The sequence below is a fragment of the Stenella coeruleoalba genome, assembly GCF_951394435.1.
Source record: "Stenella coeruleoalba genome assembly, chromosome: 14".
NCBI lineage: Eukaryota > Metazoa > Chordata > Mammalia > Artiodactyla > Delphinidae > Stenella > Stenella coeruleoalba.
The window spans coordinates 74,784,218-74,811,712 of record NC_137160.1 but is presented as its reverse complement, the minus strand read 5'-3'; the positions used below and the strand labels follow the sequence as shown (position 1 = coordinate 74,811,712).

General features: G+C 51.0%; 1 protein-coding gene across 3 annotated transcripts in view; it reads left to right on the top strand.

Annotated features, from left to right (window-relative positions):
• The window catches only part of TPCN1 (two pore segment channel 1), a 62,985-nt gene that overhangs the window by 27,976 nt on the left and 7,514 nt on the right, over positions 1 to 27,495 (top strand). For 2 of the 3 annotated variants that reach the window (XM_079942197.1, XM_079942196.1), the window contains exons 3-21: positions 2,949 to 3,076; positions 8,562 to 8,738; positions 9,084 to 9,197; positions 10,024 to 10,154; positions 11,011 to 11,099; positions 12,839 to 12,873; positions 13,423 to 13,481; positions 13,728 to 13,827; positions 15,808 to 15,924; positions 16,148 to 16,272; positions 17,502 to 17,550; positions 18,077 to 18,140; positions 19,193 to 19,237; positions 21,619 to 21,675; positions 21,754 to 21,807; positions 22,941 to 23,013; positions 25,259 to 25,366; positions 26,400 to 26,471; positions 27,017 to 27,106. In XM_079942197.1, coding sequence (XP_079798323.1) covers positions 2,949 to 3,076; positions 8,562 to 8,738; positions 9,084 to 9,197; positions 10,024 to 10,154; positions 11,011 to 11,099; positions 12,839 to 12,873; positions 13,423 to 13,481; positions 13,728 to 13,827; positions 15,808 to 15,924; positions 16,148 to 16,272; positions 17,502 to 17,550; positions 18,077 to 18,140; positions 19,193 to 19,237; positions 21,619 to 21,675; positions 21,754 to 21,807; positions 22,941 to 23,013; positions 25,259 to 25,366; positions 26,400 to 26,471; positions 27,017 to 27,106 — 1,687 coding nt within the window. Of the gene's footprint in view, positions 1 to 2,948; positions 3,077 to 8,561; positions 8,739 to 9,083; positions 9,198 to 10,023; positions 10,155 to 11,010; positions 11,100 to 12,838; positions 12,874 to 13,422; positions 13,482 to 13,727; positions 13,828 to 15,807; positions 15,925 to 16,147; positions 16,273 to 17,501; positions 17,551 to 18,076; positions 18,141 to 19,192; positions 19,238 to 21,618; positions 21,676 to 21,753; positions 21,808 to 22,940; positions 23,014 to 25,258; positions 25,367 to 26,399; positions 26,472 to 26,745; positions 26,777 to 27,016; positions 27,107 to 27,495 lie in introns of all 3 variants that reach the window. The other variant, XR_013831240.1, reaches the window with a different exon arrangement.

The window sequence follows — 27,495 nt, the reverse complement described above, 5'->3', positions numbered from 1 at the left end:
AACTCTCAAAATTCAAAAAGAAGAAAATAACCTAATAAATAAGCAGGTAAACTACTGAAGCCCGTGCGCCTAGAGCCCGTGCTCCACAACGAGAAGCCACCGCAATGAGAAGCCTGTGCACCGCAACGAGGAGTAGCCTCTGCTTGCTGCAACTAGAGAAAGCCCGCACATGGCTACGAAGACTCAACACAGCCATAAATGAATACATAGATAAATAAATAAATAAATACAAATTTTTAAAAATTTTTTAAAAATAAAAACCTTCCAAAGAAAAGGAAAGAAAAAGGTAAAAGAAAGATTTGGAGACACTTCAGTTAAGTTGTACAAATGGCAAATAAAGATATGGAAAGATGCTCAACATTATTAGTCATTAAGGAAACACAAAGTAAAAGCATTGGAATTAAAACAATGCAGTACCATCACAACCTTTTAGAATAGTTGACTAAGAAAACTGAGCATGTCAATTGTTGGTGAGGAGGTAGAGGACCTGCAACTCTCATTCACTGCTAGTGGGAATGTAGAATGGTACATCAATTTGGAAAACAGTTTGGTAGTTTTGTAAAAAATTAAATGTATGATCTAGCTATTTCAGCCCTAGGTATTTACCCCAGAGAAATGAAAGCCTTTGTCCATACCATACCCTGTACGTGAATGTTCATAGCAGTCATTTGAAATAGCGAAACCCTGGCAGCAATCTAAATGTGAATGGATAAACTGTGGTACATCCATGCAATGGAATACTACTCAGCAATAAAACAGAATGGACTACTGATACACCCTATAACATGGATGAATTTAAAATAATTATGCCGGGGCTTCCCTGGTGGCGCAGTGGTTGAGAGTCCGCCCGCCGATGCAGGGGACACGGGTTCGTGCCCCGGTCCGGGAAGATCCCACATTGCCGCGGAGCGGCTGGGCCCGTGAGCCATGGCCGCTGAGCCTGCGCGTCTGGAGCCTGTGCTCCGCAGCGGTAGAGGCCACAACAGTGAGAGGCCCGCGTACCGCAAAAAAAAAAAAAAAAAAATTATGCCAAGTGAAAGAAGCCAAACAAAAAAAAGAGTACATACTGTGATGCTGTTTACATAAAATTTTAAGAGATGCAGGTTCGTCTGATCGTGACAGAAAGCAGATGAGCGGTTGCCTGAGGATGGATGGGTGGGGGGGAGGGCTTGAAAGGGTGACGGTTATATTACCTTGATTGTATTTAGTAATGGTTTCACGAGTGTGTACGCATGTCAACACATACCAAATTGAATACTTTAAATATGTGCAGTTTATTGTGTGTCAAATATATCTCAGTAAAAGTATTTAAAACTCGGTAGAGAAGAGCTTTGCAGAGGGCAGACCTGACTGCCCTTGCTTAGCAGTTCAAAGTCAGAAGGACCAGTTGTGACCCAACAGCCCTTTGAACCCTGCCAGTTTCCTCTCCTTTCCTGTTTGGTTGTGAGCTTTACACATCTGCTCCCTGCCACTGTGCATGACTCATTAGCCAAACATTTGATTCTTTACCCTCCCATAGGTGGGTCATTGGGAATGTGGGTTAGGGGAACCCAATTCTCATCCTAGATTCTCTTCTTCCCAATAAATTTACAAAGCTGAGAGTCATTTCTCGGTGCCATCGCATATGTCAGTGGAGACACCTGAGTGTTATGACGAGCCCAACCCAAACAGGCTTAAGTGTAAAAGGATATTTGTGGGCTCAGACTTCAGAAACGCTACGAGGTAGATTTTGGGCACAGCTTGATCCCAGGGATGTAACTCGGGCAGGTTTTCCCCAGGTCGTGGCAGAGGCAACCGCCAGCAGCAACAGGGAAAGAGCCCCTCCTTTCTAACTGGTCCAGGAAAAGTTCCAAGTTCAGCCCTCATTGGCTGGGCTTGGGTCAGCACTGCTGCCTGAACCAACGCCTGTCCTGGGGGGCTGAGGGGATCTCATTGCACTGGATCATCTGCCTGGGGGCCAGGGGTGGAGTTGGCCAGAGCCAAAGAATATGGACAGAAGGTAGGAAGAGGATGTCCTTCAAAAGCAGATGGGGCTGTTACTGCAAGGAAAGGGCATGGATGTCAGCAGGGAAAAGCCACAGAGGACACTGCACCAGTGAAAAACTCCAATTGGTTTTATTTTTTGACAAGGTAGTATATTAACACGCTTCCAAAAGTCAGAAGTAATCAAAAAGATCACTCCCTCTGAGTGACTTCTACACTGTTCCCTACATCCGTTGTAGGCAATCAATTTCATCGAGTTCTAATTTGTTCTTCCTGTTTCTTTTGTTAAGTAGATATCTCTGTGTTTTCTTGTTTTCTCCCTTTCTTACACAAAAGATAGCATACAGTATGTGCTTTTTTTATACTTGCTTTTTTCACTTAACAAGAGAAGGAAAAACTCTTTAAAATTGAGGTATGGTTGATGTACAATATATAAGTTTCGGGTGTATAACATAGTGATACACAATTTTTAAAGGTTATGCTTCATTTATAGTTATTATAAAATATTCCTCTGCCGCACAGTATACCCCTGTAGCTTATTTATTTTATACATAGTAGTTTGTATCTCTTAATCCCTATCCCTATCTTGCCCCTCCCCCCTTCCCTCTCCCTACTAGTAACCACTAGTTTGTTCTCTATTTCTGAGTCTGCTTTTTTTGTTTATATTCAATAGTTTGTCTTATTTTTTAGATTCCACATATAAGTGATATCATAAAGTATTTGTCTTTCTCTGTCTGACTTATTTCACTAAGCATAATACCCTTCGTGTCCATCCATGTAAGAAAAACATTTTTAACTAGGCATACTAATTCTTGCTGTCATTAGTACACGGGATGGTGCGTTGACTTACAGTTAATAGGATATGTGTGTGAGCATACGAGGTGACTGCCAACCTTTTCTCCTGGTGAATGGTGTCTTTATTCTCTTAAGCCTGGGTTGTAAGTGAATCTCCTCTTGCAATGCAGATGGAGGCAAATATGCCGTCCATGACTCCTGCACCCCCAATCTGAGCTCAGGGGGCGAGAGTTCCCCCTCCAGCCTCACCGGACACAACTGGGAGATGAATTATCAAGAGGCAGCAATCTACCTCCAGGTGAGTATCTTCCGGTCAGGACCTGGCCATTCTTGGCCCCTGTTGGTGGAGTAGGATAGCCGGGGTTCTGTTGGGTGCCCAGCAACTCAATTCTGCTCCGTGTGTGAGCTTCTCATCTCCTAAGATCAGGCTGGGAGAGCCAACCCGATTGTGCCCACACGGAAGGGTGATGTGAACGGGCTTGCTCTCGGGACCCCCAGTTTGTGGCTCTGCCTGCCCCCAAGGTTCCCCAAGTCTGTCCACTTGGCCTCCCCTGCCCCGCTCCCTCTTCTCAGGCACATTGAGAGGCCGGTTCTCCGGAGGGAATTCTTTTATCTACTTAACACTGCTGACTTAGTGTGGGGAATCTAGAGATCTTTATTCCCTTCCTGTTTAACTTGCTGCTGCTCTCATGTTTGCTGTTTCATGCTTAGTTTTTGTTTTTGTTTTTTTTAAAGAAAAAGAATACTTTTTAATAAAAGTCACGCATGCTCATTACAATAAGTTTCGGTACAAAGGCGATGTGAAAAAAAATTCACCTAACGCAGTCGCTGACAACATTATTTAAGAATAATACAAAAAAAAAGAATAATACATAGGTTTCAGGGGTCTTCTAAAATAATTTTAAAGTCCTGTGGTAGCTATAGCTGTACAGTCTGCTTTTTTTTCCCCCTAGCATGTGGCATAAGCTTTTTTCTCATGTTATAACTCTTGTAAACAAATTTTAAAGTCTTTATAATTCTATCTGGTAAGTGCGTACTAATTTACTTAACTATCCTGATAAGATATTTTCTCTTTTTATATTTCCCTATTATAAATTATAATCCGAGGACAATCTGTGCCCACGGCTATTTCTCTCTTTTTCTCTTTAATATCTAGGATTATTTTATTAGGAAAGACTCCAAGAAGTGGAATCAGTGGGTAGAAGGAATCAACCTTTTTTAATGCCCTTGTCATATAGTATCGAATACCCTCCAAAGGGGATATTGCCTATTAACTTCCGGTCTGTCTATGGCATTTTCACCGTAATCTTGCCATTTTTGTCATTATAAGATTTCAGCTTCAGCTGTGCATTGAATAAGGGTTTGGGTGGGGAAATGGAATTTTTCTTAAATTCATTTGAATGATCATTTTCCCCTAATCTTTTTTTGTTTGAAGCAGCTCTCCCTTGTAATTATTTGCTTTGCTATTTTTTAAAAAAGATATAATGAAATTCAGATACTTATTTGATAGTTGTTTGGGTGTCTGTGTGTTTCTCGCATTTTATGGCTGTACTCCTCAAGAAATGTATTTTGATTCAGGCAGGTTAAGGCAATAGAAATGTTTTAGGGAAATTTTAGCAAGCTTGGGCATGCCAGTTGATGTGGCAGGGCCCCCTTATGCACTGTCACCTTCTCCAAAGTTGAATAGGTGCTAGACAAGAGGGTGGGATGGGTCAGAATATGGAATTAGAATAGCTGCTTGGTAATTCCTTCTTTCCTTAAGCAGGTGAGAACATTAGTAATAAAAATGGCTATCATCAAAAAGTCTACAAATAATAAATGCTACGGAGGGTGTGGAGAAAAGGGAGCCCCGCCTGCACTGTTGGTGGGAATGTAAATTGATGCAGCCACTATGGAAAATAGTATGGAGGTTTCCAGAAAGAACCTAAAATAGAGCTACGATATGGTCCAGCAGTCCCACTCCTGGGTATATATCCAGAAAAGACAAAAACTCTAATTTGAAAAGATACATGCAACCTGACATTCATAGCAGCATTATTTACAATAGCTAAGACATGGAAGCAACCCAAGTACCTGTCAGCAGACAATTGGTTTAAGATGTGGTGTATATATACACTATAGAATGTTACTTAGACATAAAAAAGAATGAAATGTTGCCATTTGCAGCAGCATGGATGGACCTAGAGAATATTATACTAAGTGAAGTAAGTCAGACAGAGAAAGACAAATATTATATGATATCACTTATATGTGGAATTTTAAAAAATAATGCAAATGGAGCTTCCCTGGCCGTCTAGTGGTTAAGACTCCCTGCTTCCACTGCAGGGGCCACGGGTTCAACCCCTGGTTGGGGAACTAAGATCCCACATGCTGCGTGGTACGGCAAAAAACACAACCCCCCCCCCCAAAATAAACGCAAACAAATTATATATAGTTTAACTGGGCACTTGCTGATCTTTCTAACAACTCTACCAAGCAGTTTAATCATCTCCCAGTTCATACACCTGAAACTCCCAGGGGCTCAATGAGTCCAAAGCCATCCAGCGAGTAAATTGCCAAGGCTGGACTTAAACTGTGTCCATCCAGCCTCCAAATGACGTTTTTTCTTCTCTATGTGGTTGCCTCACTTCTGTACCTGACCCCATGTATTCACTTGAAAATGGGCCATGTCTTTGTGGGAAAAGAGGTTACAGAACAGAAGGTATCATGTGAAGATTTTTATATATAAATTATACAGTTTTATATATTGTGTTTCTGTATCTATGCACATATACCCATTCACATTTGGAAAGTTATTTATCTAAATATTAAAGGTGATTATTATTGTTTTTTAAAGGTGGTTATTTTTGGCTGATGGAATTTTTACTACCTTATAATTCTGTGTATGATTTGAATTATTTTACAAAAAATGCATCATTTTGTAAAATTAAAACTAAAAGCAAAAGTTGGATCCCCATGGACAGTAGTTCGTGGCTGTTTCTGGAGGATGGCTTTAGCTGGTGTCTGGTAATCGTTTTCATGCTTGCAGGGCAGCTGCAGCATGGCCCCTGAAGCAGGTTGCTGGTGTGCTTGGGTAATTGGACGCTCGCTGCTTTGAGGCTATCTGGTGCCTGCAGTTTCCTCTCTTCCCAAATTTTACCTGTTAACTCACTCACCCTCAGGAGCTGTGTGCTCGGCGCTCCTGTTGCCTCCAAGACAGTCCTAGTTTTCTGTGTGGACTTCTGCCCCAGGGAGCAGAAAGCAAAGACCTGGAAGTCACATGCAACTGGCCTGCCTTCTTATTTTTCCTAATCATGAATCTCCTAGTTCGTGATCAGCAGCTAGAAAACAAGGCCAGTGTTCTCCTTAGGGTCTGGGTCAGAATCCAGTGACTCGGGTCGTATTTCACTCCGTCCTCGCTAGGGGAGGCCTCATCCTCCATCTCGTCTGTGGCAGTTTCAAGTCCTAGCGGTCAGATCCGAGTCCCCCGTGTTAGTGGTTTCCTCTAGCCAGACCTTCATCCCTGGCTACTTGTTGGAAGAAATTACCCAAGAATTGCATTTTTTAAGAAATCCAAACCAGAAGCTTCCCAGGCCATGCGTGTCCCCTGTGGCCGTGGCCATGCTGGTGAAAACCACAGCCTGGCACAGATCACAGGACTGGCAGCAAGGCTTGTCCAGCCTGCCCTCCGTGTGACCGCCAGGATGTTCGTTCCCTGCCCTGTTGAGTCTGTGGTTTGTCTTTATTTTTTGATAACGAGGATAGGGGTGTAGCCGGCTTCAGGGAAGTGACTCACTTGAAGTTCCCCCTGCAAACCACAGCCAAGGTCAGAGCTCCCTGCCTCCCAGCTACTGGGCAGTCCTTGGGCTGGGCAGGGGCCTGGAGAATGATCCCTTGCAGGAGTGCTTCATCCTATTTAAACACCTATTAAACACCTATTAAATGCCTACTAAACACATTTAAACACCTATTAAATGCCTACTGTGTGCACCAGGCACCGTGCCAGCTGAGGACCTGACAGTACCTCTTGCCTTCCCAAATCTCTGAAACAGGCTTGGCGAGCTGAAGCCACCTCGGGCTAGTACAGGAGCCCACCAGCCAGAGCTGTTTCCACGGCACTGTGTGCCACCTCTGGGCACAGAGACACTTCTTCCCATTGGCCTGGCTTGGCAACCTCTGCAGGAATCACCGAGCATGTGTTAGTTTCACCTTCCCCAGAATAAGGGTTTATGAGGACGGTTGAGTGTGGCCTCATCTCAGAAGAGTCGGAATAGTTGAAGGTCAGACTGCATTCCGGGACAGCCGGAATGCTTTCAGAAGGGCTCTGGGCATCCCTTCTGGCTCGGCCCCTTTCCTCCTCTAGGGATTGGAGCCAAGGGGAAGAGCCTCTGTTCTGAGTGTTTGTGCTGGGAGTGAATGAGACAGATTCTCCCGACTCAGCACCATTGACATTTGGGACCGGATAATTCTTTGTTGTGAGGGGCTGTCCTGCGCATTTGAGGAGGTTTAGCAGCATCCCTGGAGTTTACCCTCTAGATGCCAGCAGCACCCCCAGGTGGGACAACCAAACGTGTCTCCAGGCCAGGGCGGAGTCAGGGGAGGGCAGGTGGTCCACATTGCCCCCAGCTGAGAAGCACTGAGGCAAGATGATGGTTGTAAAGTACGAGCCAATCAGTACTCTCTCTGCGTCGGCTGCTGGGTGGGGTTCGGGGGTGATGAAGCTGAGGGACCTCCCTTACTTAGCCCTTATCCCCGTGCCCACCAACCCTGGGGAGGCAGTGAAGATCCCCTACCTGCCCCAGAAGGCCGGCCCTAACCGGGAGGGTTATCTGCTTGTATTCCCAAGCGGACCGTTCCCGGTCTGCTCCGTCCATTGCTTTCTACATCGGCAGGAGGCCAAGAATAGAGCAGGGCCGCTGGAATCAGGCTGTCTGGCTCTATGAGCTCAGGTGCTACTGAAGCTCTTTGTGCCTGGATTTCCTTGTCAGGCGTGAGAGGAGTGTGGAGGGCTCAGCGGGGCCGGGGCGGGGCGGGGGGAGGGTGGTGTGGGGGAGGGTGGTGCTGAGCATGGTGCCGGGCCTGGAGGGCACTCGCTGGGGGTCAGCTGCTGTCTCATTACTGTTGGGGTGAAGGCATCAAGCGGTTAGGAAATTAGGTGGAAATGGAGTAAATTAAGAAGTGGGATGGGGAAAGCTGAGTAAAGAAGGAGCGTGATAAAGGTACCCTCACACTTTCCGCTCAGTGTTACTATAACTTAAAATAATAATAACAGGTAACCTCTGGCGGGGAGCTTCCTGTGTGCCAGATGCCGTCCTAAGTGTCTTGCAGGAACCCGGGGAGTGAGTACGAGTGTTGATGGTTGTAAAGGTGAAGGAACATTCTCGGTGTTACCCAGGGAGGAGGGGGGGGGAGCCAGGACTCAGCTGTTCTTAGTTTACCCCAGACCCCACCCCCCCCGACCTCAAGCACTTAACATCCCGCAGACACAGCTGAGAGTGAACGTTTGACCTCAGAGGGGACCAGATGTGCCCGCTTCTCTTCGATCTCTTGGATTTTTTTTTCTTTGATTCCTCTGAGTAGTTTTGGGAAGAAGGAAGTCTTTGGAGCCCCATCAGCGGGCCAGGGTGAGACTTGACTGGTGTGCGGTTCTACGAAGATCACACTTTTGCTTCTCCATCATCTCCCGACTCTGGCCTGAATCTCCTCCCACCGGCCAAGGGCCCTCCCCCCTCCCCGCCCACCACGCATCCTGGCCGCCCTATCGTCTCCAGGCGCGTTCGCCCACGTGACGCTTGCTCTTTCAGGAAGGTGAGAATAACGACAAGTTCTTCACCCACCCCAAGAATGCCAAAGCGCTGGCGGCCTACCTCTTTGCTCACAACCACCTCTTCTACCTGATGGAGCTGTCCGCAGCCCTGCTCCTGCTGCTGCTGTCCCTGTGCGAGGCTCCGGCCGTGCCCGCGCTCCGGCTGGGCATTTACGTGAGTGTCCGGATGGCTGGGAGCCACGGCTCTCTGGGGGCAGAGTAACTCAAGACTGAGAGGGAACATTCTGGAAGGGCAGACGTCTTGCCCGGGGTCCCCGCCCGACTGAATGCACCTCCCCCGTCTCCCTGGGATTCTGCTCCTTTGTAAATTCCAGGGAGGGGCGCCTTCGGATTGCCTCAGAACCCGTAGCCCGCTTTGGCCCCCAGGTGGGCAGCATACCTGATTAGCAGTCCCACCCGCTGTCTCCAACCTCAGATGAAAAGGCGGGCAGGTGTGCTTGCTGCTGGGGGAGGGCGGGCGCTGGGGAAGCCACGTCTCCTTCACACCCTTTGGCTGCAGGTCCATGCGACCCTGGAGCTGTTTGCCCTGATGGTGGTCGTGTTTGAACTCTGCATGAAGTTGCGGTGGCTGGGCCTTCACACCTTCATCCGGCACAGACGGACCATGGTCAAGGTGCTGTGCCCACCTCCCTACAGCATTTCCTCCCCTGTCAACTTCAAGTCTGTATCTTCAGTTCAATTCCAAGTCCCCCGTGGGTCTGGTCCTGCGCTCAGAAGTGTAACCTTGGGTCCCTGTACTCGCCATGCTTCCCGCCTTGCTCCAGGTGTCACAGTGATGCTAACAGTAGCGAATGTGGTTCGGCGTTTAGCGCGTGCCAAGCACTGGCACGATGACGTTTGCGGGAGGTGTAGTGCTCTTCCTATCGTACGTGCAGCCAGTTGGAAGAGAATGGGATCTAAATCCCGGTGAGTTGGGATTCAAAGCCAGCTCTGTGTGGCCTCCACGCCCACACCGATCAGGACCATATTATATGCTTTCTCTCTCTGCGGCAGAGAGAGGTGTGAGTCGGGATGTGTCAGAGTGGCGTTTGGCAGTGTAAAAAGCCCACACGCTTGTACAAGAGAATGTGCCCAAGGAATTGGAGGTCAGGGTGTGCTGCAGACTTCAGGGGCCCTCACGGTGCAAGCGGGGAGAGCTGGAAGCAGAGGGTGGCTGGATGTGGCCTGCGGAATAGCAGCTTTGCTCAGCGGGTATCATCTGATGAGCTGCTGGGAGCATCGCCCTGGGGCTCATTCTCCTGGGACTGCACATCTATGCCAGCAGCCAGAGGGCTTCTCCCTGGGGCCCGCTTGATGTTGGGGGAGGTGAGAAAGGGCGAGGGAAAGGTCTCTCTGGACTCCGGGCGGCGCTGGGCAGTATCCAACCAGCCCTCTGTTCAGGGTGTACAGGAGGGGCTGGGTCAGAGGAGCTGACGGCGCACTGTGCCCTCCACCCACAGACCTCTGTGCTGGTGGTGCAGTTCGTTGAGGCCATCGTGGTGTTGGTACGGCAGACGTCCCACGTGCGGGTGACCCGGGCGCTGCGCTGCATCTTCCTGGTGGACTGTCGGTACTGCGGTGGCGTCCGGCGGTAAGGCCCGGGGGAGGAGCTGCTCAGACAGTCGCTATCAGGGCCTGGCCTGGCCCTCCGGGCCAGTGAGTGATGTAGCAGTAGGGCCACTCCTGCACTTGGGTAGGACATAGTCATGCCCACTTCCCTCTGCTACTCAACCCACACAGAGAGGCAGGTGGTCTTCCTGCTGAAGTTCAGGTCTCCTGACTCCGGGTCCAGGGCTCTCTCCTGCCTTACCTGTGCTTCTTTGGGGCTGGTCCTCTCTCTGAGCACAGTACCTGCCCAAACACAGCCTAAAGCAGGAGCTCAGCAAAGTCCACGTGACTCAGCAGGCTGTCCTGACACCTCCCCTGAGATTGGGGGTACTGAACTCAAACCAGGCCGTTAGCCTGAGGTCAAACTGAGTTTTGAGAATCCGTCTGGAAAGCCTCTTGGCTGGGGTACTGTGGGTGAGAGCGGGCTGGCCATTCACGCTTGGTGCCCGTCCTTAAAACCGGAGACAAATGTCCTAGGACTGGGTGGCCCTGAAATGTCTTCCCACATCCCAGGCAAGCTGGCCTTGTCACCCGAGTCCATGCACCTGGCCTTCTCCTGCCATCTCCGTCTCTTGCAGGCACTTGCCTGCCTGGGCTCTGTAAGTGCTACACCTGCCCCGGTTCTTTCCCCATCACCCACTGAGTGGAAGGCCTAGGAGATCACTAAGCATGATGTCACAAGCCAGGGCAAGAGGGGATTTAGTGTTCTGGGGGTCGGGAGCACCAGACCCCCATCTTGACAGGCACGTACCCCACTGAGGAGTCCCAGCCAGCACCCCCGGGGCCCTGGTCCGTCCCCGGCTGCGCCTCACTCCTCCTGGCCCCGTTTGTCTCCCCAGCAACCTGCGCCAGATCTTCCAGTCCCTGCCACCCTTCATGGACATCCTCTCGCTGCTCCTCTTCTTCATGATCATTTTCGCCATCCTTGGTGAGTTTCTCCTGCGCCCCAGGATGCAGGCGCTCGCTAAAAGCAAACTCACAGTTGAGAAAAAAAGGTACTTTGACCGTTTCAGAAATTCAGGAAGGTTTTCACAATGATGTAAACACCCAACTGAGGAAATGCAATATCGGGAAAAAAAAAAGGAAGCCACCTTTGTACCCTTTCCTGATCTCGATTCCCTTCGGCTCCCAGAGGTACCCCCGGCCTTTATTCATGCTGCTGCACGTAGATGTGTGTCATTCATTTTCACCGCAGTGTCGTGATCTGATATGTGAATATATCCAAATTTATTTATCACGTCTTCTGTTGGTGGGCACTTTTCACTATCACAGGTCACACTGCAGTGAACATTCTCGTGCGTTTCCTGGCGCACACGGGGGAGGGTTTCTCTACAGCGTGTGCCTGGGACCTTAGGGTCTGCACACTTCAGCTTCACTAGATGTAAAAGCAAGGTCATGGCCTTTCTAACTCCGAGGAGGCCTTGCCTCTTCAGATAAGATCAAGTATTGATGCGACAGCCACATTCAGACACAGGGTTTAGACCGTGGAGGTCTTAGAACGCGGCGAGGTAGCCCAAGGTCCCTTCTCCAGTACTCAGATGGTGAAGACAGTGGAACTAGAGAGCCCTGGCTCTAAGGCCCCCACCAGCACTGAAAGCCCCGGCTTCTCGTGACTGCTCTGTCCTGAGCCACTGACTCCCACTTACCTCACCTCCACCCCACTCTCGATAGAATTTCCTTTGTGTTCCAAGGGGGCTGACTTCCCCTGAGGGCAGAGTTACTCCCTTTCCCACTCCGGATTTCAAGGACTCAGGGGAATAGCTCATTCTGAGAGGGAAAAAATTAATGGTGTTAATTTGGCGACAGGGGAACAACAGGGTCCCTTTGGAGTTGTGCTTGACTGTCATGTTCTCAAAACCAAAGATCGCAAACCGGCAGTCTGGGTTCCAAATCCAGCCTGTGGATGAGTTTTCTTTGGTCTGAAAGTGTTGAGCCAGCATTTTAAAACTAGTTTTTTTTAACATGAAAATACAGATTTTCGGCCTTAAAATTATTAACTTTTTTTAATTCCGTTTTTAAAAAAAATCGACAGATAATTGACATATAACACTGTATTAGTTTTAGGTAGACAACATAATGCTTTGCTATGTATATACTGCAAAGTGATCATCGTAATAAGGTTAGTTAACATCCATCACTATACAGAGTTACGATTTCTTTTCCTTCTGATGAGAACTTTTAAGATCTACTCTCCTAGCAACTTTCAAATATACAATATGGTATCATTAACTATCGTCACCGTGCTGTACGTACTGCTTTTTTTTTTTACTATACAGATTTATTATTTTTAAAAATTTTATTTATTTGGTTGCCCCAAGTCTTAGTAGCAGCAGGCGGGCTCCTTAGTTGCGGCATGCGTGTGGGATCTAGTTCCCTGAGCAGGGATCACACCCGGGCCCCCTGCATTGGGAGCATGGAGTCTTACCCACTGCGCCACCAGGGAAGTCCCTATACAGCCTTTTTAAATCATATGTTTGATGGTACTTGGGTCACCCTCCTGAGTGGCAGCAGGTATCTGGTGTTCTGCCACAGTCCCCACCACTCCCTATGCTTTTCCTCTGCCTACGGCACTGATTCACGTTTATTTGTCCAGTCCTTCTGACATCTGGATTTGGACTCTTCTGCTCTAACCCTTTTTTCAATCTGTTTCCCACCACCTTCTTCTAGGTTTCTACTTGTTCTCCCCTAATCCTTCAGACCCCGTAAGTAATCAGCATGTTTGTTTCTTCCTTTATGGGAGGCCCTTTCCCTCAGATAAGGTGGCTGGACTGCCCCCCTAGCTGTATTAGGAGGGGGTGCCCTGCTTGGTTTCTCGTCATCGCTTCTGGCACCTGAAAGTGCCCCGTCACCCAGATTTGAGCTGTCTCCTTCCTTGAATGCCAAGGGGGGCCCCCTGCCCTGGCCTTGAGAGGGGTGTTTCTGGGATCAGATGTGGAACACGGGCACAGTTTGGCAGAGGAGCAGTGGAGGAGAGCTCAGCTAATTGTGCATATGTGGTTCCCTGGGAGACAAGTCCCAAAGCCAGTTGTCTGCTGCCGCAGGAAGCATTGAGCTCAGGAAGGAGGAGGCCTTGGACTCCATGTTTGCTTGTTCCTCTGCCATCCTTCAGGGATCCCTTGGGAGGAAGAAGGAGTGGGCGGGGCAGGGAGGGGGAGGGCTCTGGAGGCGGCCCACCGCCGGCAGCCTGTTCCCGGTGGGGTGTGCCCTCGGCCTGGCGGCCACGTCCCCTCCTTTCCTCCTCTCCCCCGCAGTACTTCAGCACCCTGGAGAACAGCATTGTCAGTCTGTTCGTCCTTCTGACCACCGCCAAGTAAGTTCGGGCCCTGCTTTGGCTTCTGCCCTCTTCTAGTGCCCGGGGTCTTTTCCTCTTTTCAGCCAAGAATATTCCACATCTTGGCCCAGACAGGTTCTTGGGACCCCATGAGGGACGGGAGTGGCCTGGTGAGCCAAGAGTAGGGGAGGGGGGAGGGGGCCGGCCAGGCAGGAGAAGAGGTGTCCTTATAGAAGACGAAGACCAGCAGACACGCGCCCTGCGGGTAACACTCTGCAAACACAGCTTCCCAGATGTGATGATGCCCTCCTACTCCCGGAACCCCTGGTCCTGCGTCTTCTTCATCGTGTACCTCTCCATCGAGCTGTACTTCATCATGAACCTGGTGAGTGACCTTGCCTCGCGCTCCACTGAGGCAGCCCTTGCCCACACTCTGCTGGGCACTGTGGGGATGAGGTAGGGACAGCTTTCGGCCTCCGAGGGCAGACCATTGGGGGAGGAGGTCCCAGACCGTGGTCAAGTGTGGTGTGGCTAGGAATTCCCTGTCGGGACTTAAGTGCAGCTGGTTGCCAGCAGTAACTAGCCTGCCGCCACTGCTGCTGACAGTGCTAGAGTTTAAACCAAAGCTACCCTGGGATCTTTTCCTTCTCACGGCAAACATGTAATAACTATAAAAGCTGGTACTTACTAAGCCTTAGCCAGGCACTGTGCAAAGTGTTTGATGGATGAGGGTTAAATAATTTAACACTTAAACCCTGGAATTCTTATTGTGCTCAATTTATAGTTGAGGAAACTGCGGATCAGACTGATAGGCTAACTCGCCTGCGCCTGCACAGCTCGGGGTGGCCGGGTGAGCTGGTCTCATTCCAGAGCCCTGCTCCTAGCCACTCCATCCTGCTGCAGCCACGTGCCACGTGTGTATTTCCACCTCATTTATCACGAACCATGGGGAAATGGAACACAGAACATATTCCTTTAGGGAGAACACAAAGCCCCCATGCACACTGGGAACTTTGGAGGTGTTTGCAGAGGCTCGGCCAGCCACCAGGAGTGTCCTGCCACCAGCAGGTTGCCTCCCGGACCGGGCCGTCAGGCTGGCGCTGAGCCCACATCAACGCCAGAATTACCAGGAAGAGGCCTTATCAAGTCTTGCCTTTATTTTTATACTTCTGAAGAGCATTCTCACACCAGTCACCACAGTCAGGCCCAGTATAGAAATGGAAAACACTTTCTCTGGGCTAGATCAGTGAAATCTCCTAAAAGTGTGACATCTTAAGAAGGAAAATATTTTCTTTTTTTAATTCCTCAAAACCCAAAATAAGTATGTTAGATGTCTCTTTGAACATCTTACAGCTCTTTTACACTGTTGTTAGTTTAGAATCTAAAAAATAGTTTATGTGTAATTGATTTGCTTTAAAAGATATTTAGAGCTGTGAAAATATAGGGCATGGGTCAGCAATCAGGGCCAATACCCAGCCCACCATCTGTTTTTGTCAATAAAGCTTTATTGGCCCATTTGTTTGCACATCGTCCACGGCTGCATTCATGCTGCAGCTGCAGGGTTGAGTGGTTTCTACAGAGACCATCTGGCCTGCAGAGCCTAAAAGATTTGCTCTCTGGCCCTTTACAGATGCTAACTCTCCCTTGATCTAAAAGGAAGTATGGGGGACCAGTTAGAAGGGATGGAAAGGACAAGAGAGTTCCCCTCAAAATATTTTTGAAAGAAAAAGAAAGTGTTTCCAAAAAGTGTTCTTCCAAATTCTGCACCTGGCCTCCCATCGCGTTCTGATAACGCAGACTGTGTTGTTCACCTGCTAAATTTGGAATTAGAAAGTTCCAGAGCCTTGTGCCCTTTTGTGCAGGCCACCTCACACCCTTGCTTTCTGGAGCCACGCGGACTCACCAGGAGGAGGAGCAAGGGGACAGGAGAGGAAGCATCGGCACAGCGATGTTCCTTCCTGCTCTGAGGTTGGGAGGGCACAGGATGGACACACAGCCTCCCCGGCCATCACAAGGAGCTAAATTGGGCAAAAAACCCAGTGTGTTCCCCTCGCTGCTTCTCTCCCCTTATAAAACTGCCCAGCCAGGGATGAGCTACAGGCGGAGAGAAGAAAAACCTGGGGAAAATGTAATAGCAGTGTCTTCATGAATCTTTAGGGGGGAAATTTACAAGTGGCAATGAATGACCTTCCTCTGCTGAGTCTTGGAGATGAACTTCCTACGCCACCTGAGGCAGGCGAGAGGCTCTTTTCAACCCCTTTCTCTGGGGTGGCTGGAAGAGCACCCTCTGGAGGCTGGAGAACGACTCCCTGGTTCTTGAGGCCCCGCAGGGCACAGGAGCCAGGTCTCTGCTCTTCCCTCACAGCTTCTGGCCGTGGTATTTGACACCTTCAATGACATCGAGAAACACAAGTTCAAGTCTTTGCTGCTACACAAGCGAACCGCCATCCAGCACGCCTACCGCCTGCTCATCAGCCAACGGGTAGCGGGGCAGGGGCTGAGCCAGGGAGGGAGGTTGGTCCCTGCTCCCCAGCCCTTGCCCCACGGTATCCCCGAAGCATGGGCGGGCCGGCAGCTTCCGAAACCAGGAGTCCTGCCCTTGGGAGAATAAGAGAACAGGGCGTCCTGGGATCCCGTGTGATGCTGGGCATCTGGCATGGCTGCCCCCGCTGTGTTCCACGTGGCCGTCTTCCCTCTTCCCCCAGGGGCCTGCCGGCATCTCCTACAGGCAGTTTGAAGGCCTCATGCGCTTCTACAAGCCCCGGATGACTGCCGGGGAGCGCTATCTCACGTTCAAGGCCCTGAATCAGAGCAACTCGCCTCTGCTCAGGTGAGAGCGGATGCCAGTTGGGCGCAGTGTGGCCGGACGAGGCGTTCACAAGAGGCAGCTGGGGCCTGCAAAAGCCCGGGGGCTGGGGAGCGGGCAGGCAGAGAGGCTCTAGAGACTTTAGTTTTCTTCAGAGATTCTTACGCACGTAGACCCTGTTCCTCAGGCTTCTTCTTACAGGTAACAAAAGTCCAACCCAAATCCAGTTTAAACTTGAGACGAGAAAAGGAATGGGACTTCCTGGTGGCGCAGTGGTTGAGAGTCCGCCTGCCGATGCAGGGGACACGGGTTCGTGCCCCGGTCCGGGAAGATCCCGCGTGCCGCGGAGCAGCTGGGCGCATGAGCCATGGCCGCTGAGCCTGTGCGTCCGGAGCCTGTGCTCCGCAACGGGAGAGGCCACAACAGAGGCCCGCGTACCGCAAAAAAAAAAAAAGGAATGTATTGGCTCGTGGAATGGACTGGCCCAGCTGCTCACCCTTGAGCCATGAGCAAGGTGGTTGCATGTGAGCTAATCCACAGAGCAACGTGAAACACACACACACACACCTTCTCTTCTCTCTGTCTGTCTCTCTGTCTCTCTCTGTCTCTTTCTCAGTATGTACTCTTTTTTTTTTTTTTTTTTTTGCTGTACGCGGGCCTCTCACTGCTGTGGCCTCCTCTCCTGTTGTGGAGCACAGGCTCCGGATGCGCAGGCTCAGCGGCCATGGCTCACGGGCGCAGACGCTCCGCGGCATGTGGGATCTTCCCGGACCGGGGCATGAACCCGTGTCCCCTGCATCGGCAGGCGGACTCTCAACCACTGCGCCACCAGGGAAGCCCCAAAACCCTTCTTTTTGATCTGAGATGAGGCAGGCCAGCTGTAGAGACGAGAGTGAGTGAGCTCTGGGCTGAACTCTCTGCCCCGGTTGTTCTATTAAGTCCTCTGCTAAAGGAGGCTCAGTCCCTGTCTGTCTAAGAATGGTGGTGATCTGGGGGCTGCCTCTCTGGGGGACGGAAGCCGGCAGTGGTCTGTGTAGACTGAGTGGATTAAGTATCCGTAGTCCCTGGAGGAAGGAGGAGATGAAATGCCTGCAGGTACGGGTCCCCTGGGCCCTGGTGCGCTGGGACTCGCAGATGTCGCCTCCTCCCCTCCCCCGCTGCACCCCTCGAAGGTGACCATAGGCAGGCGAGTGAGAGGACCGCGGCTCGGTGGGAACGTGCTCTGATTTATTTTGCCCTCGTGCTTATGACAGCCTGAAGGACTTTCAAGACATCTACGAAGTTGCCGCCTTGAAGTGGAAGGTGGGTGCTCTCCAGGGAGTGACCCGGCAGACGGTTCCCTGGGAGGGGGTTGAGGCCAGGAGGCGCCCGGCTGTCCAGCTCTCTCCCTGCTGGGACATCTCAGCTCTCAGCTGGGCATTGTGCACTGGAGGGATAACAGGTGGCCCCTGGCCCTGCATCTGCCTGTCCATCTGCAATGCGGTGTCCTGGTTAAAAGCACTGAATCTCAGACCCCATTAGTCAGCATGTGACATCAGGCAAGTTATGGAACCCTTCCAAGGCTTGTCTCACCTGGGAAGTGGGGTCATGAGAGTCCCTACCTACCGCATTATTTTCAGGATTCTATAAAAACAATGGCAGTGCATGGCACATGGAAGGGTTCAGCAAACGTTGGCTGGCTTTGTTGTTCTTTAGATCCCTGAGTGTTTTCATGGTTTCCCAAGTTAGCCAGGAGAGCAGGAAAGGGAAGCTGCATCCATGCCCCCAGGGCTGGGCTCTGGTCGCTGGTCCTAACGCCCTCTCTCCTATGGCCCTGTTCCTTGGCCAGGCAAAGAGAAATAGAGAGCACTGGTTTGATGAGCTTCCCAGGACAGCATTCCTCATCTTCAAAGGTAAGGTTGACCTGAATATGGCAGCTGGGGACGAATGGAGGTTTCCAGTGACCACAGATAAGCATTTAAAGAACATGTCCAGAGGGGGTGTGTGTGTGTGTGAGCATGTGTGCATGTGTGCATGCGAAATGTCTATGTGTGTAAAAGAGACAGAGTGTGATTACCCCAGCAGGGAAATAGTGTTGGATTAGGAAGGAAATCAGTAACATAAAAACCAAACGAAAAATAATTTGTGGAATATTTATTTATTGAAGAAAATTGATACGAAGTCAAATAATTAGAAAAAAATGAAAGTCTCCCAGGCAGAGATAACCACGGTTAATTTTCTGATACGTTTCCTTCTGGTTTTCTGTGCATTTTAAAAACAGTAGTGGGGATTACATTATGTATTCTGTTCTGAAACCTGCCTTTTTACCTAATGATGGATTTTGACCTTCCTCCAGTGTCAGGATATATAGCTGGTGTATCTGATCCCTCACATAATGCTTGCATTGTATAAAATTGAAGATTTTAAAATCGGAGGGCCCCATATTACTTACCTAATAGTTTTCCCTGAATTTAATGCCAGTTTTGAAGTTCCACATGGGGTATGGTTAGCTCACAGGGGTCTGGGCCATATGAACAAGAGTTAAAATGGTATGTCCTATTTTGTTATTTCTCCCACAGCTAGGACTTTGAGCACAGCTGTTATTATTATTCCATATTCTTCAGCGAGTTTTCCACTCCATTGGGATGATAGTTGCTCAAGGGGATAAATAAACAGTGCCGGTTCTAGGCCAGGAGCAGACTTACAGTTTCAGCAGCGGCCAGCAAAGCATTGTTCTGCTCTGTCCCGGCTCCAGGTTGCTCAGCCTCTTCCCAGAGGGAATGTTGCCAGTGCAGTCTTGCCCAGGGGTCCGGGCACAAGCGTGGGTGTCCTTCTGAGAGCAGGCCCTTCCTTTTTCACCCCTGGGCATAAACACTCCGGTTGCTTACACGCATGATGTCTGTGGTAGGGGAACGTGTACTTGTACATGAAAATTTCACTGTTAACATGTCTTCTCTTCAAATAGGAATTAATATCCTTGTGAAGTCCAAGGCCTTCCAGTATTTCATGTGTAAGTGTGAAATATCACAGCTCTAGGTCCCTTTCCTCCTGAGTCTTACTGCTCCGGAAGGTGGGGATACAAGGATAAATCCTGCAGTTATGATGTTGGCCGTTTATTACAGAAAATTCCAAGCATGTATAAAAGTGGAAGGATTGTAAAGAGCGTCCATGTACCTGTCACCCAGCGTCAACAGTTATCATCTCATTGCCTGTCTTTCTTGTCTGTCTGATCCCCTCAGTCCAGCTCATCACCCCTTCTCTAGACCTGGTGTTTTTGGAAGCAGATTCCAGCACCACAGATTGTGGTTTGTTGATATGTCACTTCAGTCTGTTTTAACCTGTAGGTTTCTCCCCCAATCCGTTTTCTTCCTCTTGCAATATTTAGTTGAAGGAACAGGATTGTTTGTCCTTCCTTCTTGATTTTGCATGTTCCTCTGTTGCTTACTTACTGTAATTTGGTAGTTATAGCTAGAGCTGTGTTGTTCAGTGTGGCAGCCACCAGCCGTATATGGCTATGTAAATTTAGACCAACCAAAACTTAAAAATCCAGTTCCCGTCACAATAGCCGCAGTTCAAGCACTCAGTAACCATGTGTGGCTAATGATGACCAATTGGACAGCACAGATGCAGACATTTCTACTACTCTAGAGGCTTGATTGAATTCACTCTTTCTAAGGAGTGCTGGTTCCATTTAATGGGAAATGGTGTTTAGAGACCACAATCTGAGATGCTAGAGGTGCTCATTGCTTGGAGTTGGTTATTGTTTCCAGGACTTTCCATGGACAGAGGTAGGATTTTGGATTTTTAAAAGATAAACTGTCTTGTGAGTTTATCCTGATATTCTTAATTCAAATTGTGGACTATAGGGGTTTTACCTAACTTCATCATTCTTTTTTTTCTTTTTCTTTTTTTAAAATTTAGTTGTTTTTATTTTTGGCTGTGTTGGGTCTTCGCTGTTGTGCACGGGCTTCCTCTAGTTGTGGCGAGCAGGGGCTACTCTTCGTTGCGGTGCGCGGGCTTCTCATTGTCATGGCTTCTCGTTGTGGAGCATGGGCTCCAGGCACACGGGCTTCAGTGGTTGTGGCACGCGGGCTCTAGAGCGCAGGCTCAGTAGTTGTGGCGCACGGGCTTAGTTGCTCCATGGCATGTGGGATCTTCCCGGGCCAGGGATTGAACCTGTGTCCCCTGCATTGGCAGGTGGATTCTTAACCACCGCACCACCAGGGAAGCCCTCATCATTCTTTCACGTCTAAATTCCCAGGCTTAAAATCCTAGTTCCCAACAACACTGACACAGTCCCTCACTTGCTTTATCCCACAGTCCACACATAATAGCTCCAAAAAACAATACCAACACAACCCTAATATATAATTGCTAGAAACACCACTCCAGGGATTCAGATGACTGTGTTTTAAATTCATCTGGAGTAGTTTTTCTCCATGTGGGTATGTCACCATCTACATTTCTTTATTTCATTTGAAAAAATATTTTTAGAGGTCACTTTTTACATTGAATTTTGCCTTATAATTATGTAAAATATGTATATGATTCCAAGTCAGATCTACAAAAGAAAGTATATTCAAGGAAGAATTGTTTCCATCCTGTCACCTCCCCCAGTGGGTAACTTTTATTGTAGTTTATCCTCCATTTTTTTAAAAACTGTAAGTAGATGCATATATGCATATTTCCCTGCCTTAAATAAACTAGCATAATTTACACACTTTTTTCAACCTTTTTTTTCAGTTAGCAATACATCCTAGAGACCACACTATATTAATATACAGAGATGTTCTTCATTCCTTTTTATAGCTGAGAGTACGCCATTTCATGAACGTATCATAGTTTATTCATCCAGTCTCCTATTGATCGTTTAGGTTGTTTCTAGTTTCCTTGCTATCACTAATAGTTCCTCAGTGAATAGCTTTCAGACGTCATTTGTGTTTTTGCTAATGTCTCATTGGGATGGATCCCTAAAAGTAGGATTGCTAGGTGAAAGGCCAAACGCATATGCAATTTTGCTAACTAGTTTCTGCAGTCATTTAAAAACCAGATATCTCTAGGGGAAAACAAATGTTTTCAATACTCAAACCCTTTGTATATGGTCCATCTTTTACGCCAACTTGGAATAATCTGTAGGTTTTACTGAAACATCTTAACTGGTATCCCTGTAGTGACATAGAGGGTGACTTTTAGAAATCTGTAGCTATTTTCTAAGAGAAACTACTGGCTGATTTAGCTCATGGTAAAAGCATTAAGCAGGAAGTTATCTGTTACAAGCCCTGCTCTCTGCTTATCTCTGAGCTGCCTGGAAACTAACCAGGGGCTGCAGCTGTGACCTGTAGATTTCCACACCCACCTGTGCTTTCTCTATTATGAGCCTGTCTGTTGCAGACTTGGTGGTGGCAGTCAACGGGGTCTGGATCCTTGTGGAGACCTTCATGCTGAAAGGTGAGCCCGGCTAAGGGACTGGCCTGTCCTGTGGGCACACCTGGCCCACCTCTTGAACTGCTGCCTCTCTTCTTACAGGTGGGAACTTCTTCTCCAAGCATGTGCCCTGGAGTTACCTCGTCTTTCTGACCAGTAAGTTTCTGACATGGCTTTGCTCAAGTGCTTGTCCTAACCACTGGCTGGAACTTCTTTTGGGGTTAAGATCTCATGGCTCTTCTCTAAAGTGGGGGAGCATGATGAGGGTGGAGCAGAAGTCGAGTCTGATTCTACCCATCCCTGTTTCAAACTCTCTGGTGATTGCCCACTGGCCTCCAGACCAAGTTCCCGTTTAGGCCCCTTCAGCCTCCCTCTCAGGCTTCATCTCTTGCCAGTACCACCACCCGCGCCCCACCTGCAGCCCCCCCCGAACACATCCCACTTCCCAGGGCCCCTGCCCTTTCCTGCCTCTGGGCCTCTGCACAGGTGTTTTCCTCTCCCTGGCGCACTCATCCCCTCACCACACCGCTCTGCCTGACACCCCTCTCCCTTTATGTCTAAACATTAGACATAACTAATAACACTGTGTCCTAAGTTGTTTTCACTGTTCTTAAAAAGCATGACTTTTACTGCCTTGATCAGTGCCCTTAGGCTTTTTCTGTGGAGTTCAGAGTAGCATAGTGATTCAGTGCACAAACTCTGGGGTCAGAAAGACCTGGAATCTCTTCCCAACTGTGTCACTTGTGTTTTCTGATGCCCCCTCCAGAGCTCCCTCTTCAGCCCCTTCTTTCATTATGTTCCAGTGACACCAACCTACCTTCTGCCCCTCAAGCAGGCCAAGATCATATCCGGCTTGGCCCCTGATTTCTTTCAAATGTCACACTTTTCCCCCAGTCTCCTTCCCCCAGTCTGACATTATCAGTTTGCTGTCTTTCCCCTGAGTCTAGACTCTAAGCTCTGCGTTGTTCGGGGCTGGGCACCCAGCACCCAGTGCAAGGCCTGGCACGGGAGAACGGCTTAGGAAATACCTATTGGATGGACAGACAATGCCTGTGGCCACTCCCAGGGAGTGGGAGCGAGTGCTTCTTGTTAGCGGGCGGCCCCGGTTGGCCAGCATCTGGGCCAGGCCCTGCCCTGGAGCCCACACTCTCTCAGGGGTGCGGGTGTGACGTGGGTGTCTGGAGGGCACGTGACCAGACCTTGGGAGAGTCTCGAGGAGGAAACGAGCCAGGCCAGGGGTGGCAGAGGCTGTGGCAGGGCCGCTGCTAACTGCGTCTTCCTGCTTACAGTTTACGGAGTGGAGCTGTTCCTGAAAGTAGCCGGCCTCGGCCCCGTTGAGTACTTGTCCTCCGGATGGAATCTGTGAGTAGAGAGCATGTTTCTCACGCACGTCAGAGACTCTAACGAAAGCCACAGGTCCTCTCCGTCCACACCCACTGCACAGTTTCAGAGGGAAGGTCCGAGGCTAGGTCAGGCCCCTGTCTCCTGGCAGAGTTCTGCCAGTGGCTCCAGGCCTCCCCAGGGTCAGGCCCTCATCTTACTCTCTCAGACCACCCCCGCCAGCCCCTCTCCTGGACACGGCCTCTTGAGGTCCTTAGGCCAGCTGGCTCTCTGTGAGTCACTTAACCCCACACCCCTCCCTGACAACTAAGCTCTTTTCTCCTCCACGAAAACCATGACACCCGCAGAGAAGGAAGTGCTGCAGGTCCTGATGCTTGGTCAGCGTCAAGCTGGTGGCCCTTCTCCCTGTCCAGAGACCCCGAGAGGCGGCTCACTGCCCATGAACGTTAACTCACCCGTGAAATCGGGCTGCACTCACAGGGTCCTGGGTCGTGAGAGTAAAAACAAGTTAATAAGTAGGGAAGAGTCGGGCAGAGCAGTAGCGTGTGGGCATGCAGTTTGCAGGGCCTTAATGTGTATCTGGGAGGAGAGGGTCTCTCTGTCCTGCTTTCCCTGTGGGACTCCCCTGTGGTCCTGCCCCACCCCTCAGTCGCTGGTGTAACCCGTGTCTGCCATGAGACCAGTGCGGGACCTTCAGGAGGGGTTTCTAGGCTTTTTTTTTTTTTTAATTAATTTTTGGCTGCGTTGGGTCTTCATTGCTGTGCACGGGCTTTCTCTAGTTGCGGCGAGCAGGGGCTACTCTTCATTGCTGTGCGAGGGCTTCTCATTGCAGTGGCTTCTCTTCTTGTGGAGCACAGGCTCTAGGCACACGGGCTTCAGTAGTTGTGGCACGCGGGCTCAGAAGTTGTGGTTCACGGGCTCTAGAGCGCAGGCTCAATAGTTGTGGCTCGTGGGCTCTAGAGCGCAGGCTCAGTAGTTGTGGCGCATGGGCTTAGTTACTCCGCGGCATGTGGGATCTTCCCAGAACAGGGATCGAATCTATGTCCCCTGCATTGGCAGGCGGATTCTTATTTATTTATCTATCTGTCTATTTATTTATTTATCATTTGGCTGTGTTAGGTCTTCGTTGCTGTGCTCAGGCTTTCTCTAGTTGCGGCGAGCTGGGGCTACTCTTCATTGCGGTGCATGGGCTTCTCATTGCGGTGGCTTCTCTTGTTGCAGAGCACCGGCTCTAGGCACGCAGGCTCAGTAGTTGTGGTTCGCGGGCTCTAGAGTGTAGGCTCAGTAGTTGTGGCTCGTGAGCTCTAGAGTGCAGGCTCAGTAGTTGTGGTGCACGGGCTCAGTAGTTGTGGCTCACGGGCTCTAGAGCATGAGCTCCGTAGTCTTAGTTGCTCCGTGGCATGTGGGATATTCTCGGACCAGGGCTCGAACCTGTGTCCCCTGCATTGGCAGGCGGATTCTTTTTTTTTTTTTTAGATGTTGGGGGTAGGAGTTTATTAATTTATTTATTTTTACTGTGTTGGGTCTTCGTTTCTGTGCGAGGGCTTTCTCTAGTTGTGGCAAGCAGGGGCCACTCTTCATCGCGGTGCGTGGGCCTCTCACTATCGCGGCCTCTCTTGTTGCAGAGCACAGGCTCCAGACGCACAGGCTCAGCAGTTGTGGCTCACGGGCCTAGTTGCTCTGTGGCATGTGGGATCTTCCCAGACCAGGGCTCAAACCTGTGTCCCCTGCATTAGCAGGCAGATTCTCAACCACTGCACCACCAGGGAAGCCCGGCAGGCGGATTCTCTCTTTTTTTTTTTTTTTTTTTTTTTGCGGTACGCAGGCCTCTCACTGTTGTGGCCTCTCCCGTTGTGGAGCACAGGCTCCGGATGTGCAGGCTCAGCGGCCGTGGCTCACGGGCCCAGCCGCTCTGCGGCATGTGGGATCTTCCTGGACCGGGGCACGAACCCGTGTCCCCTGAATCTGCAGGCAGACCCAGCAGGCGGATTCTTAACCACTGCGCCACCAGGGACGTCCATAGGCATGTCTGACCCCTGAGGTGTGTGCTGTGACTGGGGCCCAGCCACACCAGCCTCAGAAACCCGATAGTGGTAGGAAGCTGGCTGGCTGTGGGCCACTGCGGGGCCTGTGGCTGCCTTTGCGGTGGTTGGCGTGCGGGCTCCTTGGAAGGGAGTGCTGGGCACAGGGCCGAGGAGCCACTGGCTGTCGTGAGGGAGGCTAGGGGTGGGCCGAACAGACCATGGCTTCTCCTCCTCCCTCACAGGTTCGACTTCTTCGTCACAGCGTTCGCCTTCCTGGGACTGCTGGCTCTGGCCTTCAACATGGAGCCTTTTTATTTCATAGTGGTCCTGCGTCCCCTCCAGCTGCTGAGGTGACAGGGCAGGGCTGGGGTTGGGAGTGGTGGGCAGGGGAGGGTGGGGAGAGCCTTGAGACTGGTCTGGGGAGTGACCAGGAGCCAGAAGGCTCACAGGCCTGGTGTCAGGGGTGGCGCGGCCCCTGCAGGAGCACCTAGTGTGGGTGGGGGGAGGGGGGATGGTGGGGGCCTTGTCTCCACCTGGGCAGGTGTGCCTACCTCCTCACATCCTGGGACCAGTTGCCTCTGACTGTGGAAGAGAAACGTGGCTCAAGGCTCCAGTGAACTTGGCCTGTGCTGGTGTCGGCTGCAGCCACAGAAACACACGTGCTCAGAGTCATCAACCAGAGAGCCTCGGCCTCTGAGGGTCCAGAGGGACTTTTGAGCCCCTACCACAGCCAGCCGCGATTGTCTGGCACAGTCCCTTGTCAAGAAAAACCCTCACTTGCTCTCAGCTTTCCCCCAGGGACCACCGTAGGAAACCAGCACAAATTTGTGGAGATCCGTGGACGGTGTCCCTTACTAGTTAGAGATCTCTGTGTGTCCTCAGAAGGCTGGTTTTCCTCTAGAATATCCAGCTGCGATCCTATTCACGTCTATCGCCCCCTCCCGTCCTGCCCAGGAGGAGAGGTGGAGGTGAGGGACAGGGCGCCCCTCTCTTACCTGGAGGAGCTGCCGCACTGCAGGCTCCTCTGCAGGCGCGGCCTTCTCCCCTCCCAGGGTTGCCGCAGCGTCCCAGGCAAGGACCCGCCCCGCCCCTGGCCTCCGGGCTTCATCCGGGAGCTGTGTGGCCGCCGCGCCTGCTCACGAGAGTCTTGCCCTGCCTCCTTTCAGGGCAGGGCCCGTCCAGCTGCGATGTCCTGGCGCCCCCGCTCCCCCTGCCCAGGGTGCGAGTCGCCCGAGCTGAGTGCCCGGCTGGCGGCTCTGGGGAAAGTAGGCTCTCAGGTGGTGGAGGGGCCCCGGGCCTGCCGCGCCCCACCTGGTGCTGTGGACGGAGGGGCTGCGGCCACGCCCAGCACCCGTAAGTGACCGGCCTACTTCCCTCGCTCAGGTTGTTTAAACTGAAGAAGCGTTACCGCAACGTGCTGGACACCATGTTTGAACTGCTGCCCCGGATGGCCAGGTACTGCCCTGCCTCTTGGCCCCCAGGGCCAGGCGTCCTGAGGCTTGTGCCCCCTCGGGGTGGGCAGCTGGGTGGTCTCGGGGGGAGGGGGAGGGGGAGTCCCAAAAAGGACGAAAATCGAGGGCCTGACAGGGTCAGATCTCTTCAAGGAGACCGAGACCTTGACCACCACAGGTCTCCCTGGTTCCACGTTTCTCCACTGACCTGTCTGAAATATTTAGTAGGGAGGGCAGGGAGCTGTCAACTCACTTACCACCTGTGTCTATGTTCACAGGTAAGGGTCACCTGTGAGTCTACCTTCACAGGTAAGGGGTGAATCGCTGGTAGAGGGGCGTCTGGTAATAGAGTCCTGATTCGAGCTGTTTTCTACCCCAGACCTGGATCCGAGGCCCCTCCCCTGCAGGCACTGTCCAGCTGGTGCACCTGGCTAGGGGCATGCGTCTCCATCAGTCAGCTCAGGGGTCTGAGGATGCCGGGGCCGCCGGGCGAGCTGCTCTCTCCCGCCGGCCCTCCATCACCCTGTCTCTTCTGACCCTCCTCCCTAGCCTGGGCCTCACCCTGCTCACCTTCTACTACTCCTTCGCCATCGTGGGCATGGAATTCTTCTGTGGGATCCTCTACCCCAACTGCTGCAAGTGAGTATGCAACGGGGCCCCCAGCCCCAGGCAGCCTGCGTTTCTGGAGGAGCCCAGCCAGGACTGGAACGCTGACCTCTGATCCCTCAGGGGCCCACCTCCCCAGGCCACAGCACCCTTTGAAGCCCTGAGAATCACTTTGCTTTGCTTCCAGGGCTTCTTAGTTCAGTGCAGCAGCTAAGGGAGGGGGCCTGGAAGCAGAGGGTCCTCTCTGAAGTGAGGATGTCTGAGCAAGTTTCCCTGTCCCCCAGGCAGGGTCTAGGAGCCACTCTCCAGCCAGGTCTCCATCAGCTTACCCTTCGGGCTGGGCGCCGGCGGCTCCAGGACCGGGAGCAGCCTGGGGGGGCCCGAGTCCCACCGCTTCCTCCTGCTTCTCCCCGGGGGTGACT